General features: G+C 41.8%; 1 protein-coding gene across 1 annotated transcript in view; it reads left to right on the top strand.

The window, feature by feature from the left end:
- PSD3 (pleckstrin and Sec7 domain containing 3) overlaps positions 1-14,680 on the top strand; it is a 102,780-nt gene that overhangs the window by 50,322 nt on the left and 37,778 nt on the right. The window contains exon 10 of the mRNA XM_042822771.1: positions 10,661-10,704. Coding sequence (XP_042678705.1) covers positions 10,661-10,704 — 44 coding nt within the window. The remainder of the gene's footprint in view (positions 1-10,660; positions 10,705-14,680) is intronic.

Below are 14,680 nucleotides of genomic sequence, written 5' to 3'. Positions count from 1 at the left end.
TTGCTTGGTATGCTGGCATTTGTTCCAGCATCTTTCTCTCCTCCCCTCTCCCTCTCGCGTGTGTATGAAGGGGGCGTCTGTGCTCGAGAGAGGAGTGGAGCAGGGGTGGAGTTTCTGTCATCCCTTTTCTTTCTTTTTTTTTTTTTCCTTTTTTTTTTTTTCCCTATCCAGTGACGTGAGCAATGCCTGGAACAATCAGGCTGGCTCCAAACAGTGTGCCTGAAGATGCTGGAGGAAACAGCCTAGTGCTTTTTAAGCAAACACTGATTGCTTGAGCCTGGGCTCTCCAGACACAACCTTTTCCAATTCCTCTTCAGGGGATTGGGAAGTGCCATTAGCTTTCTTCACCCCCATCCCATCCCATCCCATCCCATCACTTTTGAAAATGATTGGAGTTAACAGTGTTCAGAGCACCAGCAAAGTCCGGGTGAGAGCCACAGGTTCAGTGAAATACTCCCGAGAAGAATCCCTCTGGCGGCAATCCCATCGGTCAAAATCTATGAAAATCTCCAACTCTTCTGAGTTTTCTACTAAAGAAAGCAAGGTAAATAGCTAAATATTTATAGTGTTTCTCTCTGTCAAGAATGAAGGTGATGATGTTGAGAAGGTTATGCAGGAATTAAGGGCTTTGGATAATCTGCAGTGATTACAGAGTTGCTGTCAAGTCAGAAAGATCTTCAGGCTTGAGGAGAGACTGAAAGTGGAAAAGATCGGATGTGTGTGGAGGTAGTGGTTGGGCTTTAAAGGAATGCCCTGTCACTGAGCTTGGTGCAGTAGTAAGCAGTGAAAACTTGCTACTGAATACTAATTGGAGCTTCAGGAAAGGAGACTGAGTTAGCAAGCAACATCCTTGCGATTATCCATCTAATGGGAATTGTGAAAAATAGTTTTTGCTCTTTCTCTGCAGGTCTGTATTATAGTAGGTATGGATGCTAGATAAAAACATTGTCTTATTTGCATGTGTGACTAAACATTGCTGTCAACTATTTATCAGGAATGCATCACTTCTGTGCTTATAGGAATATGATTGCCTGTCTGTTAGTGGCTCAGGCTATGCCCAGCTGCTACAGTGGTTGTGTTCAGCATTTCCTTGCCCAGCACAGTTGTTTGTTTCCTAGATGAACTGCCCCCACTTCATGCAGTATCACTTCTTTCCATATGCCATCACTACTGAGAGGTACCTGAGAACCTCTGGGCAGAGCTTTAATACCTGTCTCCCTCCCAGATATGCTCAGTGATTCTAAGGATTGGATGAACTTTATGCAGTGACCAGATATGCCTCTAATTTTATTCCTTCTGCAAATTGATCCTATTTGGGATTAAAAGATAAAATCATTTGGTGAGGTATGCTGAATGAGGATGAAGTATTCCAGGACAGAGAAAGATGTTTAACCATGTTATGAGTCTGCATACATGCAAAGAAGCAGGCATGCACACAGATCTCCCTGTACTGTCCCTTCTCTAAATCTTCTGTCTGTTCTGAGAGAAACCTCCTCTGCTATCCTGAAAACATCCTTTCGCTGTGCAAGAGTTCCTGGCACATCACACTCTGCCAGATTACAGCTTATATGATATTTCAGAGGCTCAACTGCAGAGCTTTAATCAGAATGATGCACACAGAAATAACTGATATTCTATTTGGTCTTGATCTAGGAATTTCTGTTTTGAGAGACATATTCACCATAACTAAGAAACAGTGTTAACAGTAATGGTTATGGCATGGCCATCGTTCTTGGTCTGTTGCTGATGCAGCGTCTCCTACTTAAATACTGCTACGTTGGCATGTGCCAAAATAAGGGCTGGGTCTTGCAAGTACCCTGCTCTTGGACATGCTTTCACATTAGGTACCAGAATAATTTTAGTCTATTTGCTGGGAGGATTTCTGTATGTGAAGTTTCTGCCTGTAAGAGAAACTTGGGTCTTTGGCAGTGAGTGAGGCACCTAATCTCTGTACCTCTCTGCTTCCTGTCCCAGGCTTAGTGCCCACTGTGTACACATGGTGTAGTGTCCTCAGAGCGGAGACTTTCTCCCAGGGGTGATGTCTGACTCTGATAGCTGCTGCTGCAATAGCAATCACTGTGATCATCCCTCTGTAATATTCCCATTTCTCCCTCCTGAGTGCTGAGCATAGAAGGTTGTGGTGAGGGGTACAGCTGCTTGAGCTTCTGGCTCAAGAGGTTTGAAGTATATTGCAGGTTTGGTTTTGTTTGTGGCTCTCTTGCCTTATTTCATGTTAAGATATCTATCTATGAAGTACCTAGAACATGTAAAGGCTGTTTTATGGAGAGCTGAGATGGTTCTTTCTTTGTCCATCATTGGTACCTGCCCAGCAGATAGGATCATAAGCATGCATGATTTTATTCCTCTTGTCTGTTTTCCTCCTTTTGTCTCTATTACAGGCTGTAACATTTCTTGTAGACAGGATTGCAAGTGAGATTTGTATTTTTGGCTCTGTCACTGTTTGGATGTGTGATTGTGGACAGCCTTGTTCTTTCCATGGATCCTTTCCCCCTGCTGTGCTTTGTCGGACCAACTATTTTATTCAGATGTCACTGACTTAGAGTCGGTTGATCTGTGGTTGAGTTTTAGCTCTTGTCTACTGCTGTATCACTGGAGGTTATTGCCTATGTGTACCATTGCGAAGGAGGTCTTTTAATTGGTAAAGTCCATGTGTACGTGCTTGTACATCACTTCTCACAAAATGCGTTCAGTTCTGGGCTGGATTATTATTAATGTTTATATATATTTTTGGATGATGGTACCATAATGATCCCCTCTGTCTCAGAGATTTTTGTTTGTAAATTTGTCCTTCGTCATATTCTCTGGACTTGTTTTCCCCTTTGTCTGTACTGCCTTGTACTTTATATGCTCCCAGTACAAAGGAACTACGGTACTCAAGACCTGTTTCCCTGCTTCTGTAACTGCTTTAGTTGCCAGGGTTAGGAGACATATTTAATCTATTTGTGCCCCAGAACTATATTCCACTGATGCCTTTGCACTTAGATCACAGTTTATTTTGCTAATCTAGAGAGTATTACATACCCTTGTGCTCCAGCCAGTATGAACAAGGCACGAGCATGGTGACTGTGTGTGAGATCTGCTTGCTGCCAGTATCAAAGAAGTCAGCCCAAAGACCCATAGTCTCCCTTTAAAAATTAGAAAACGTTTCTGTGAACTTGCATGCACGTACAGTTGTATGTAAGAGAATAGGTAATACGTGCTGGGTGTGTATTATACGCAAGTATCACACTCTCCGGCCAGCAAGAGAATCTGTGAAAAGAATATTGTAAACTGATGTTTTCTTATTCTCTGGAGAGCAGTCTCAAACCTGGCCTGCAGGCAAAATGAGTTGGAGGACCTCAGGGTCTTCTGTGTGATTCCAGCATGCTCAGCAATCTCATCTCCTGACAGACACTGATTTCCTGCAGCCATAGGTGGAATTGCAGAGTGCCTGTACCTGTCCTGCCTGCAAATGCACAAGTCTAGTAAAACAGTGTCTGAAATTAGCAGTGTGGGTGCTTCACTATCAAGGAACATCGTCCTAGCATTTTTCTGTTCATTTTTAATAATTCAGTATGCTGCCTTTACTAGTATCATTAAAGAAGCACTCTAGCTAGTACAGGACAAATCTTTCTAGCAACCCCCTTGTGTCAAGATTACAGAGGAAGCGTTTCTTGTATGGCATTAATTTCGTGGCTCTTGGGAGCCCCTTTTTCTGTTTAATGATGATGTATCTGACACAATCTTTCTTCTTTTTTTTTTTCCTGCCTTCATTCCCCATCTTCTTCACATAAACCAGATTTTTTAACAGAGGAGTTTCTCTTAGAAATGTTCTCCGGTTGGTGACGCACTTGAAATTCCCTGGGTGAAATGATCTCTTTTTCCTTCTCGCTAAAACATTTCTATCAACCCGATCTCCACCCACACCAAAACAACATTCATTGGTTCCATATGCTGCTGAACAGCTCTGTGCTGTTTTATGAATAATGTATGCCGGCTTGTTAGAAGAATATTTGTTGTACAAACCAGTGGAATTTAAAATTGAGAGTGATATCAGCAGACATGCCTTGCTGTGCACTAACCTATGGGCTTCTTGGGGTACTGCTTTGGCATCCTCACTGCACCCCTGTGACAGGAAGGAGGAAATGCTGCATAAGGCATCGAAAATGAGCAGACTTTGAAGCTAGTAGGATGCTACAGGCACTCAGTGTTCTAAGTCCTTATATTCAGCTCACTAGGTGTTACAGATCCATGCATGGAGAGAGGAGAAAATGTAAAGATCCGAATGTTGGGGGAAGGTAGCAAATAGGAGATGGTGAAGTAATGTAGATCAAATGCAGCTAACATTTCTGGGAGAGGGTCATTCTTCAAGGTGTATATATCTTCATATAGCAACGTATTTTACTCCATTCAAACCTGTCAGAAGGTAGTGACACTGAGGGACACCCTGATCTGAAGGACTGGCATGTTAAATACAACACCTATCAGGACTGTATAATGACATCTGTGGTGTTTGGTGTTTGTGGTGTTTTGCTTCTGCGATCTACTTCATTCCTGTAGTGTCTGCTTCGTAAGTTGTGCTTCTCCCTCCAGTAAATGGTGTATGGTGGGAGCTGGACTGGTGCCTGGCTAACTGCTGTAGTCATTGGGGTAGAGCTGATGGATTGGTTCTGAATGAGTGAGAGAGCTGCATCGGCAGCAGCAGCTCAGGGAGTGGAGTGAGGTGCACTCTGTTCTCACCTATGGAACACAAAGGAGACAGATGGAGGAGATGCTTCTGAATTTGTCTTGCCTTAAGGTGTATACAGACTGCTTTTTCCAGTGTTAGCTAGCCCCTTCCCACATCCTGCAAGCTTTCCTGCTTCCAAGCTGAAGAATAGGAGATCTTTCTCCAGAGTGTGTCTGGGGCTCACTTGTGTGCCTGAAATCAACCCTTCTGCTACCAGCCTGAAATGAAGAAGAAATGTCCTCAGACAGGACTTGTAACAGTAGCTGCAGGGTGATGTGGGCCAGCCTTTAAGAACATAGTTGCAGCTTCATCCTCCATCTGCTGGCTGGAGCATCTGATGGAAGCTGTAAAAATCACTTGGTACATCTCATAGAATCATAGAATGGTTTGGGTTGGAGGAGACCTTTAATTCCAATCCCCCCCATTTTAGACAGGGACACCTCCTGCTAGACCAGGTTGCTCAAAAAAAGCCATGTTCAGCCTGACCTTGAATGCTTCCAGGGATAGGGCATCCAAAACCTCTCTGGGCAGCCTGCTGCAGTGTCTCACAGCCCTCACAGTAAAGATTTTTTTCCTCATGTTTAGTCTAAAATTTGCTCTCAGTTTAAAATCATTTTCCCTCATCCTGCTGCTGTGAGAATTCCCTGCCCAGCTTTCCTGTTGGCCCCCTTCAGATACTGGAAGGCTGCTATAAGGTCTGTCCAGGGCCTTCCCTTCTGCAGGCTGATGACCCCCAACTATCTCAGCCTTTCCTTTTAAGGGAAGTGCTCCTGGCCTCTGATCATCTTCATGGCCCTCCTCTGGACTTGCACCAACAGCTCCATGTCCTCCTTGTGTTGGGGGCGCCAGAACTGGACCCCAGGTGAGGTATCAAGGGAGCAGAGTTGAGGGGCAAAATCATCTCCCTTGACCTGCTGGTCATGCTTCTCTTGATGCAACCTAGAATACGGTTGGCCTTCTGTTGGCAAGCATACATTGCCTGCTCATGTTGAGTCTTTCATCAACCAATACTCCCAAATTCTTCTCCTCAGTGCTGCTCTCAAGCCATTTTCTGCCCAGCCTGTATCTGTGATTGATATTGCACGGATTCAGGTGCAGGACTTTGCACTTGGCCTTGTTGAACTTCATGAGGTTGGCATGGGCCCACTTCCCAAGCCTGTCCAGGTCCCTTTGGATAGCATTCTCCTCTAGCATGTCAACTATGTTACTCAACTTGGTATTGTCTACAAACTTAATGAGAGTGCATTCAATCCTCCTGTCTGTGTCGCCTACAAAGATATTCAATAACACTGGTTCCAGCAGTGATCTCTGAGGAACGCCACTTGTTGCTGGTCTCAACTTGGACACTGAGCCATTGATCACAACACTCTGAGTGCAAGCACCCAGCCAACTCCTTATCCACTGAGTGGTCCATCCATCAAATCTATTTTTCTCCAGTTTGGTGATTGAGATACCATGCAGGACAGCGTCAAATACTTTGCACAAGTCCAGATAGCTGGTTGTTCTTCCTTTATCCAGTGATTCTGTAACTCCATCATAAAAGGCCACCAAGTTTGTTGACATGACCTACCCTTGGTGAAGCCATGTTGGTTACCACCAATCACCTCACCTATATTTTCCATGTGCTGTATTTCCATTTCCTGCAGTAGTCAGATGGTTCTTCCCAGGAATGACTGTAAAAATCAGAGCAAAACTGGATGTGAGCAGAGAGCCCAACAAACGAAAAACGGGTCTGGGTGATTCTGACTCTCCAAAGTTGGATTTGGTTTTGCCTCTTTACCTATTTGGCAGTCATTTCTGCTGCCTTGCCTTTTGTGCACAAAGCAGGTGTAAAAAAAAAGTATCAGTGGTGTATTTTCTTCTTAACAGGCTTTTCTGGATACATGCAAGTGTGACCATAAACTGGCAATTACAGAAAATATGCTTCAAGAGCCTGTCTTATTTGATCTTTTGAAGGAAGGGCTCATGCAGTGCCCCCGGAGGTCTTCATTTTCTTGTGCTCTCTTGGCCAGGCTTTGTTACCTGAACAGTTTACCTTGAGGAGTACCTTTGCATTCCCAATATCTTTGTTCCTGTGTACACACCTGGTTGTGTCTTCCTCTGCTTTGCATGCAGAGACTGACTCACAGCACAGCAGGCAGCTGGCAGGTGCTGAGAGCAGCGTGCTTAAATGGGTTCAGGTTTTTGCATGTGGCAGAGTTTTGAGGAAGGTAATGATGCAAAGTGACCTTTTATGTTTTGTTTCTTGTCAGCTTTGTAAATAAATGGGAGTTTTCAGGAGAGCTTTCTGCTTAGTGTTGTTTCCAATTGCAATAAAGATACTGATTGCTGAGAGACTGTTGAAATCTAGCTTTCTAGTTTACCTACTTACCAAAGGGTAAATAAGGATGGAATTTAGTGACTTCTGATGGAGCTATAAGCTTTTTGCTTTCTTTTAAAAAAAAGAAGGTCCACATTTGTTGTCCAGTTTATGAACAAAGAAATCCCACTTTATTTTTTTTTTTTTAGACACTATGAGTTGTTGAGCTAAACTGCAGCTAAAGGAGACAGCATTGGAGTTGAGAATGATTCGTACTATTCTGTTCTATACACCAGATAATTTGTTTTATTCTCCCTTGAAAACTACTCTTGTTTCTCGAGGAAGCTTAGAGAAGTGCTGAGTATGATGGACCCAGAGATCAGCAGTTCTCAGAAAAGGGAAAACTCTAGGCTATAGATTTTTGAGTTCTGTAATATGGCTTAGAAGGTAAAACAGTGATATTGGACACTGCTGAGTTGCTGGTAGCTGGGGGTCTGGATCTTGTTTACAGTAGCCTTGGGTGCTGAGAAAGAGACTCTCCAGTCATATCAGTCCAGCTTGGAAGGTGAGACCAGTGAAATATTAGTTCTGACATTCCCTGCTGTGGTTCAAACTCCTGATTTTGGCTTAGGTGGTTAATCAGCTAAACACTTCCCAGGCAAGCAGGTAAGAAGCTCTGACTGTTGTCAAGTTGTAACTGTGCTTTAAATCAAGATCTTTGTATTCCAGAAAAAGAGTCATGAGTTTGTAAAACCTATCCTTGAACCTAGTCAAGTCCCCCCCATAATCTCCGATCAGCGTTGTTGCAATTTAGTGAAGCTCTTAAGTGATTGTGTTCAAGTTTGTTTGATTTAATCATACTCTGGAGAGATGTCTGCTGAAAAGAGCTGCTGTCTGAATTGGGGTCTTGGGAAACAGCCATGAAATGACAGAGCAGGTGCTGGGCTGTTCACATCTGCCACTGGTTGCAAACTATGGGAGAAGGAAAGTAATCTCTGGATCTTGAGAGAGCCCAGTAGATACTGGGAATATGCTAATGCATAAACAGTGTTGGAAAGAGAATGCAAAGCAGCTCTGAAAGGCTCGTGCATTCAGTGGCCGATGCACAGCAGTCTCTGCTGGAGAGGTGGGTTGAGGGGTCCTGTTTGAGTGCGGATGCATCACCATTCCTTAACAGTCTGCTCACCAAGTTCTCAGTGAACATGTTCTGTACACAACTGCCTGAGCTGCGGATACTTTCTAAGGTTTGCTCTTCCAGTTTGCAAATAGTGGAGACTTGCTGAGAGGTTGCATTTGACGCTCCATGGGGGACACAGTCCTGTTTCCAGTGTATGCCATATGACTGGATTGTTGTATGTTACTCTCTAAAGAAGGAAAATGGAGTCTGGCTCAAATGTAAAGACTGGGACAAACACATGTCACTTTCCACAGGGCAGAAGCCTGGGGCATTTGTTGTTCCTTCACCAATCTGGAGTTGTGCTCTAATGTGTCTTGCTCTTTGGCTGCAATGATCCTTAGAGACCTCCTTAGCAGCAAAATCCATAAAAAGCAATACTGCACAGGGCAGGTGTTCGTTTTCAGAAATTGTGACCTAATCTGATATTTGGGCCAGAGGGCAACAAGAGGCATTTCTAACACCTGAGGGCAGGCTATGTTGTAAAAGGCTGTCCAGCCAACTGGGGGAAAATTCTATCTCTTTACTCTGTACTGAGAAATAGCTTTCTGTCTTCAAACTATTGGAGAACGCTTTAATAGTAATAGAGGAAAGAGGCCAAGTAAAAAATAATAACAATGCCTTAATTAAATCATTGGAAGTGCTGTGGCTTTTAATTTGAAGTACTGGGCAACCACAGGCAGTCAGTGCTGCTTTTCTGCTTATGTGGAAAAATGGACTGCTGGCTGCACGGTAGGAAAAATGTAAGCCCTTTGTGGGGGGTTTTTTTTTTCTTTTTTTTTTTTTTTCCTTCAGAGTATCCTTACACTCTCTTACTAGCTCACATCTGAATATTAATCAAGTTGCCTACAGAATGCCACAAAATCCCTTTCCTTCACCTTTATATGGCTCTTTGCCTTTGGGTTAGAGATTCTCGTACAGATTTGGATGAACAGACAGTGAGCACTCAAGAGTTGAAAATGTTTCATCACATTGCTATGGGTAGTGCAGGAAAGCCTTTATGGTGGGAACCTCTCCAGCAGTGTGAGCAGCATGGGAGATGATTCCTCCTGATGGTCATATCTGTTCCATTGCTCTGAGGAACCTACTTCTATGGTACAGAGTCCCTGAAAGTCGTTAAATATGCAGCATCATCATGAAACAAGTTTTACTGGTGTGTTTGACCTACTTGTGAATGATTCAAGCAGGACAGATTTTCACAAAGCTGAATATTAAGAATCTTCAAATAGATTGTGCAATATATGGAAAGGAGTCAGTGGATCATAGGAGGAGCAGTGGAATATTTTCATGGGATTCCCATTGTGAATTCCATTGTGATAAACACACAAGACTAGCTTCAACTCTGTAGTCTTCCAAATTATTCTTGGTTTGGGTCAGACTTAAGACTATTTAAGTGCTAACGTTTCTGTTGAGCATGTCATAGCTATTATAGTATGTGATTTTCAGACTTCTTCGTACTTGATGTGCTACTTTTTGGTAATCATGTGCATCAACAGTTCTGCTACACATTAACATATTTCAAGGTTGTGTAGGAGTTATGTGCCAGAGGGAGTAAATCTAGCTATGTATATAAGGTAAATCACAAATGTGGATTATGAGTGCGAGAATCAGGGACATTCCATACCAAAATACTTTACTGGAGTTCAAGTGCCCTATTTGAACAAATCCATTGGTTTATAGATATTGCACGCTTTTATCCATTGTATGTATCATCTAATGAAGAGCTGAAATCAGATATTCTTATCCAAGTGATGCATATCCTTTATCTCAGAAGAAACCTGTCTCAACTATTTGATCTTTCCCCAGGCTTAATTCACCCTGCCTTTTTGTTGTAGGCTGGTTATCAACAACAGAATTGGGATCCCTGTTGTCAAACCTACTAGCTTCTGTCCTTTAATGTAAAGGAGTAATTTTGTTAGCAGATAGCAGTCTAGGACATTGAAATAGAAAAGCTGCATATAGTTTATTTTCTGTTTTACACTTAAATTAAATACATTTATATCTGAATGGGAGGAAGTATTCACGTGTCTCTGAGGTTCAGAGGCTTTGGATAGTTATCCTGGTGTATTTTTATGGGAAAGCCCATTTGGTGAAATGTTGTCCTCATTGCTGTCAATGGCCAAAACGTCTAACTGGGTTCAGCAAGAATTAGATGTGACTTTGAATTTCATAGTGACATGCAGGACTCTAGTTGTGTGGATTTTGCAAACTTTTGGGATTATTTAAGAATAAAAAATAAAATGATTCTGTTCCAGAAAATGAGTGTACTCTCAAACTCTTTTGTTGTTTTTTTTTCCTTGAACAATTTCTGCTCAAGATTTTTGTCTTTCTGTAAGCAGATGTGGTTCTTAATCAGAGACTGCTCACTTGCTGGTAGAGTTAAGTAATTTTTATTAGCATATTAATGTATGATTAGCAGAGATAAGAATAATTACATCTTCTTTCTTTCCCTTTGCAGGCCCTCTACAATTCAATCAAGAATGAGAAGCTTGAATGGGCAGTGTAAGTATACTGCTTGGGATTTAGAAATTTAAAAAATAGTATCCGTGCAGTAATCTTTTTATAATTCCTACTTCAGTATCTGAGTAGGCTCCAAAGCCTGTAGAAAATAGCCAGTGTATGCACTCAGTTTGCTTTTCTGTTAATGAATGACCTGGCAATACTGCCTCATCTGTTTCTCCAGTGTGGAGAGAGTTAGTGATAGGAGCCAACTGCATTTGTAAGAAAAGAGGACATTTCATTTAGTAGGAAACTGCAGCCTGAAAAGAGAGAAATTAAATCCTCCATTGTCCAATGACTGCATAAATAAAACAGATGTTGATTTCACTCTTTATCTTCCAGTACATTGTGTCAGAACCACTGAATAGAAACACACGTCTTGGATTGAGTTTCCTGCTGTTGGTTTATTGTCTTGGTTCGTCTTCTGATTAAATATGGATAACCTGACAACAGTCTGATATGAAAGATGATAAATTGAGCAGTCTGATATCTGCTGATATTAGCTGCTTGTGACAGGCTAACACATGTTAATTGCTGAAATACAGTGGATAAGAAAGAGCTTCTATTTCTTACTATGTTAAATTGACATTCCTCTGTGATTAGGTTTTATGTGGTGTGGGTATACCAGCAGTGAGTAGAAGAGTCTGCTTTAGATCTTGCTTCTTGAAGAGCAGTGGATTCTGATATAAAATAGAGGAATGACATCTTTATTTATTTTGGCTGTACAGAATACTTGCCTGCGTGGATTTACCTGAAGCCTCACCTTCCTGAGACTACATGTATATGCATCTTTTGCGCTAGCAATCCTAACACTGCCACAAGTCCTGCAAGCCCACTGGTTTCTGATCTTCCAGAAGCTTTTAATTTTCAGGTGGCTCTCTTGTCAGGGAATAAAACCATGCCTGTAGGGGCTGTTAATCGCAACTGAGACTGGAGCCCCTGTTTGGAAGTCTGTTGGATAAATTTGGAGTTGTGAGGAAGGTGTACTGGTAGTGAAGGTCACCAAGAAACGCAATGTCTATAGAGCCTTAAAAGAAGCAGAGTGAGTGCAAGAGTCTCACTTCTCACAACAGCAGAGCTCTTTGCAGGATACTGTCATAGATATTTTAGACCCAGCAGAATCTGCTGTATGACTTTCACGATCTCAGAATTTTCAGCTCTTTGCAGGAGACCGTATTGTGTCCACTGGGCAGCTTCCAGATAGGAACTGGCTCATACCAACCTGGCACTGCTCCCATTAGCTTCAGTCAAGGTGATTTATAAGATAGCCTGGTCTTGTTTAGGCAATAACTCCTTTGGCATTTACATAGCCCAGTACATATCCCTTGATAATGAATTATTTTGAGGAAAAAAATGCAAAGCAGGCTAGAGGAAGGGGAAAACAGAATCTTAAATAAAACTTTGGGGTGCGGATATAGAGCAACTCAGAAGGATACTGGAACTGATGTGAAAATTACTGTGGTGAGAAATGAAGCTAATTCTTGACAAAGCTAAAGAAGTAGTACCTTTAGCTAGCCTTAGGCAGCAGAGATCTGTCTGGAAGAGGGCGTGTTAAGATGTCTCTCCTTACTATTAGACAGCTCTCTGCTGATGTAAAGTAACTCTAGAGAGCCTTAAGACTGCCTGAACTGAAGGGAGAAGACACATTACTTTCTCTCGAAGAGAAAGGTGGTGGGAATGAGATGTGATCAGTTTTGCTGTGACAGAACCGGGGATGATCTTCACAGATCTTCTTTCCAAAGAATATCTGTTTGCTTTCCCTGACAGAGTTGGCTGGCAGAGAAGTGAGGCAGTGTGGAAATAGGACTGCAAAACCTCAGCAGAAGCTGCCTCGTGACCCCGGTGTGATGAAGAAACACCTTTCCTCTAGTGAGAATAACCTTGAGACTCTAAGATTCTTATTTATGAGCTAGGCAACAGTTTAAGAGTGTCACCATCGATGCGTTGTTGGGGGATTAATGACCGTCAGTAAGTCCTTAGGCAAGGGAGCCTAATGGTGTTGAGTGTGATGGGTAGAACTGTCACCTGATCCTTATCTCAGTAGTTACAAGCTAGACATATCATCATCCTAGATGGGTCACTGTCCCTTTCTAGTAGAATTACAGTGTGGTCCTAAGCCCACTAAGAGAAAAGACTACCATTGATTCCAATTCTGTAGTCAACAGCAGTGGCATCTTAATCAGCAGATGTGCTCCTTATTTATTTCCTCAGGCATTCTGTAGGAGGAATATTTTTTCATACTTTATGAATAAAGAAACATGAATACAGCTCTGGAAAATTGCACTGCAGTTCTTCTTCCGCAGTAGTTCTAGTTTTGAGTTCTCCAAAATGTTAAAAGCAAGTCAGTAGCCATGATCTGTAAAACAAATGGATCAGACTCTGAATTCATGAAGTAGATGTAGATATGGAGAGCACTCTCCTCCAGATCCCAGAGTTTTTGTTTACTTTCCACAATAGAACTGCCAAGAAATGTTCTACCATTTACTTTGATTATTTGCTATTTCCTCTTGCCTTTATAAAAGCAGCATAGAAAAATTAACACATCAGGTATGACTTTTCTGTTTCTTATCCTGTTCCATATTTCTTTTGTACAGAATACTATTCTAGACTCTCCTGTGTGTTGTACTGTGGTTCATTTCCTCAATCACAAGTCAAACATAAAGTAGCGAGGAGAAATCACTGAAATATTGGTAGAAATTCCTACTTACCACAGTGAATCTAGTTAATTACCATTAATCATTTTTTCATCCACTTAGTCTAATATCCTGATTTCAGTGTGCTGATGTCACAAGAACCCTCAGTTGGTGCAACTTAGCCATGATTATTGTGTTGTAATTTCTCATGCTTCTTAAACTTCGCCAAGGCTTGTGATTTTTTTCATAAGATTTTTCATGATTACCTCTTGTTCTGCTCTGCATCTCCTCTAAGGCTAAATAAATTCAAGACTCTGTGAACAGTTATGTTGAGAACAGATAACACTGAGAAGAAGGACCTGGATGTATTCTTCTCAGGCTGTAAGGGCTGTTGCAAAGGAGAAAGGTGTGAATTATTCTTCATACCCGTTGTGGGTGGGCTTATGTTTGAAAGAAAGGAAGTTTGAATTTAACATGAAGAAAAACTTTCTATCAATAAGCCTTGTAACCCTGGAAATAGCTTTGACAGTACAAGCTACGTATGTTTACTCACTCAGGTTTTCATGAACTATTTGAGCAAATATCAGAAAGATAATGGATTAGGAAGGGTGGGTCCAACCTTGGAGCCAGAGAGATAGATTAGCTGATATTTTAACATCCCTTCAATCCCATTGTCTACAGTTTTACAGCCCAGGTTTTGTAGGTGTTTCTCTTCCTTTGGCTTTTGCACCAGTTATTGCCAACTGGAAGGTGGATAAGCAAAAGGAGTTTGTTTTCAAAGAATCCAGAGCTGAATGTTTGATTTATGTGATGTCTGCATGGAAATGCAGCAGTGAACTTTGTTGTTCTCCTTTATTTGTAATATTATGTCTGCTTCCTGTTGCAGACAATAGGAGTAATAAAATAACCATCTTAAAATAGACAGAGTAGTGATCTAGAATTAATACATGAAATCCCAAGTTGCTCCTTACAGAATCTCAGTAACCAAATGCTGCATTTGAGCTAGACATAACGTGATAGCTTCCTCCAAGCAGGACAGTACAGCTTTCAAGTTTCCCATGGTCTATGACCAATTGATGACACAGTTTTCTTTCCACAGAAGTTCAGACATGAAAACACTAATCAACTGCACTGAAAAATCAACTCCTTTGAGCTAGACAGAAATAGGTTTTTTGGTATTACTTTGAGACAGTAATACTGGAGAAGAACAAGGCTATGGAAAAAGGTTTCTGCCGAATTACTTCTGAGTTTCCTGTTACAAACTGGAATGCTGAGATGGGCTGATTGTAATGACATCTGTGTTGAAGCTCAAATTTTTCTAGGTGAAATCCAGAAATCTCTCCCCA

This window comes from Centrocercus urophasianus, unplaced genomic scaffold (assembly GCF_019232065.1).
Source record: "Centrocercus urophasianus isolate 14NV4802_14NV808 unplaced genomic scaffold, USGS_Curo_1.0 seq_21, whole genome shotgun sequence".
In the NCBI taxonomy this organism is placed as follows: Eukaryota; Metazoa; Chordata; class Aves; order Galliformes; family Phasianidae; genus Centrocercus; species Centrocercus urophasianus.
The sequence above is the reverse complement of the archived record's forward strand: the minus strand, read 5'-3'. Positions and strand labels throughout refer to the sequence as shown.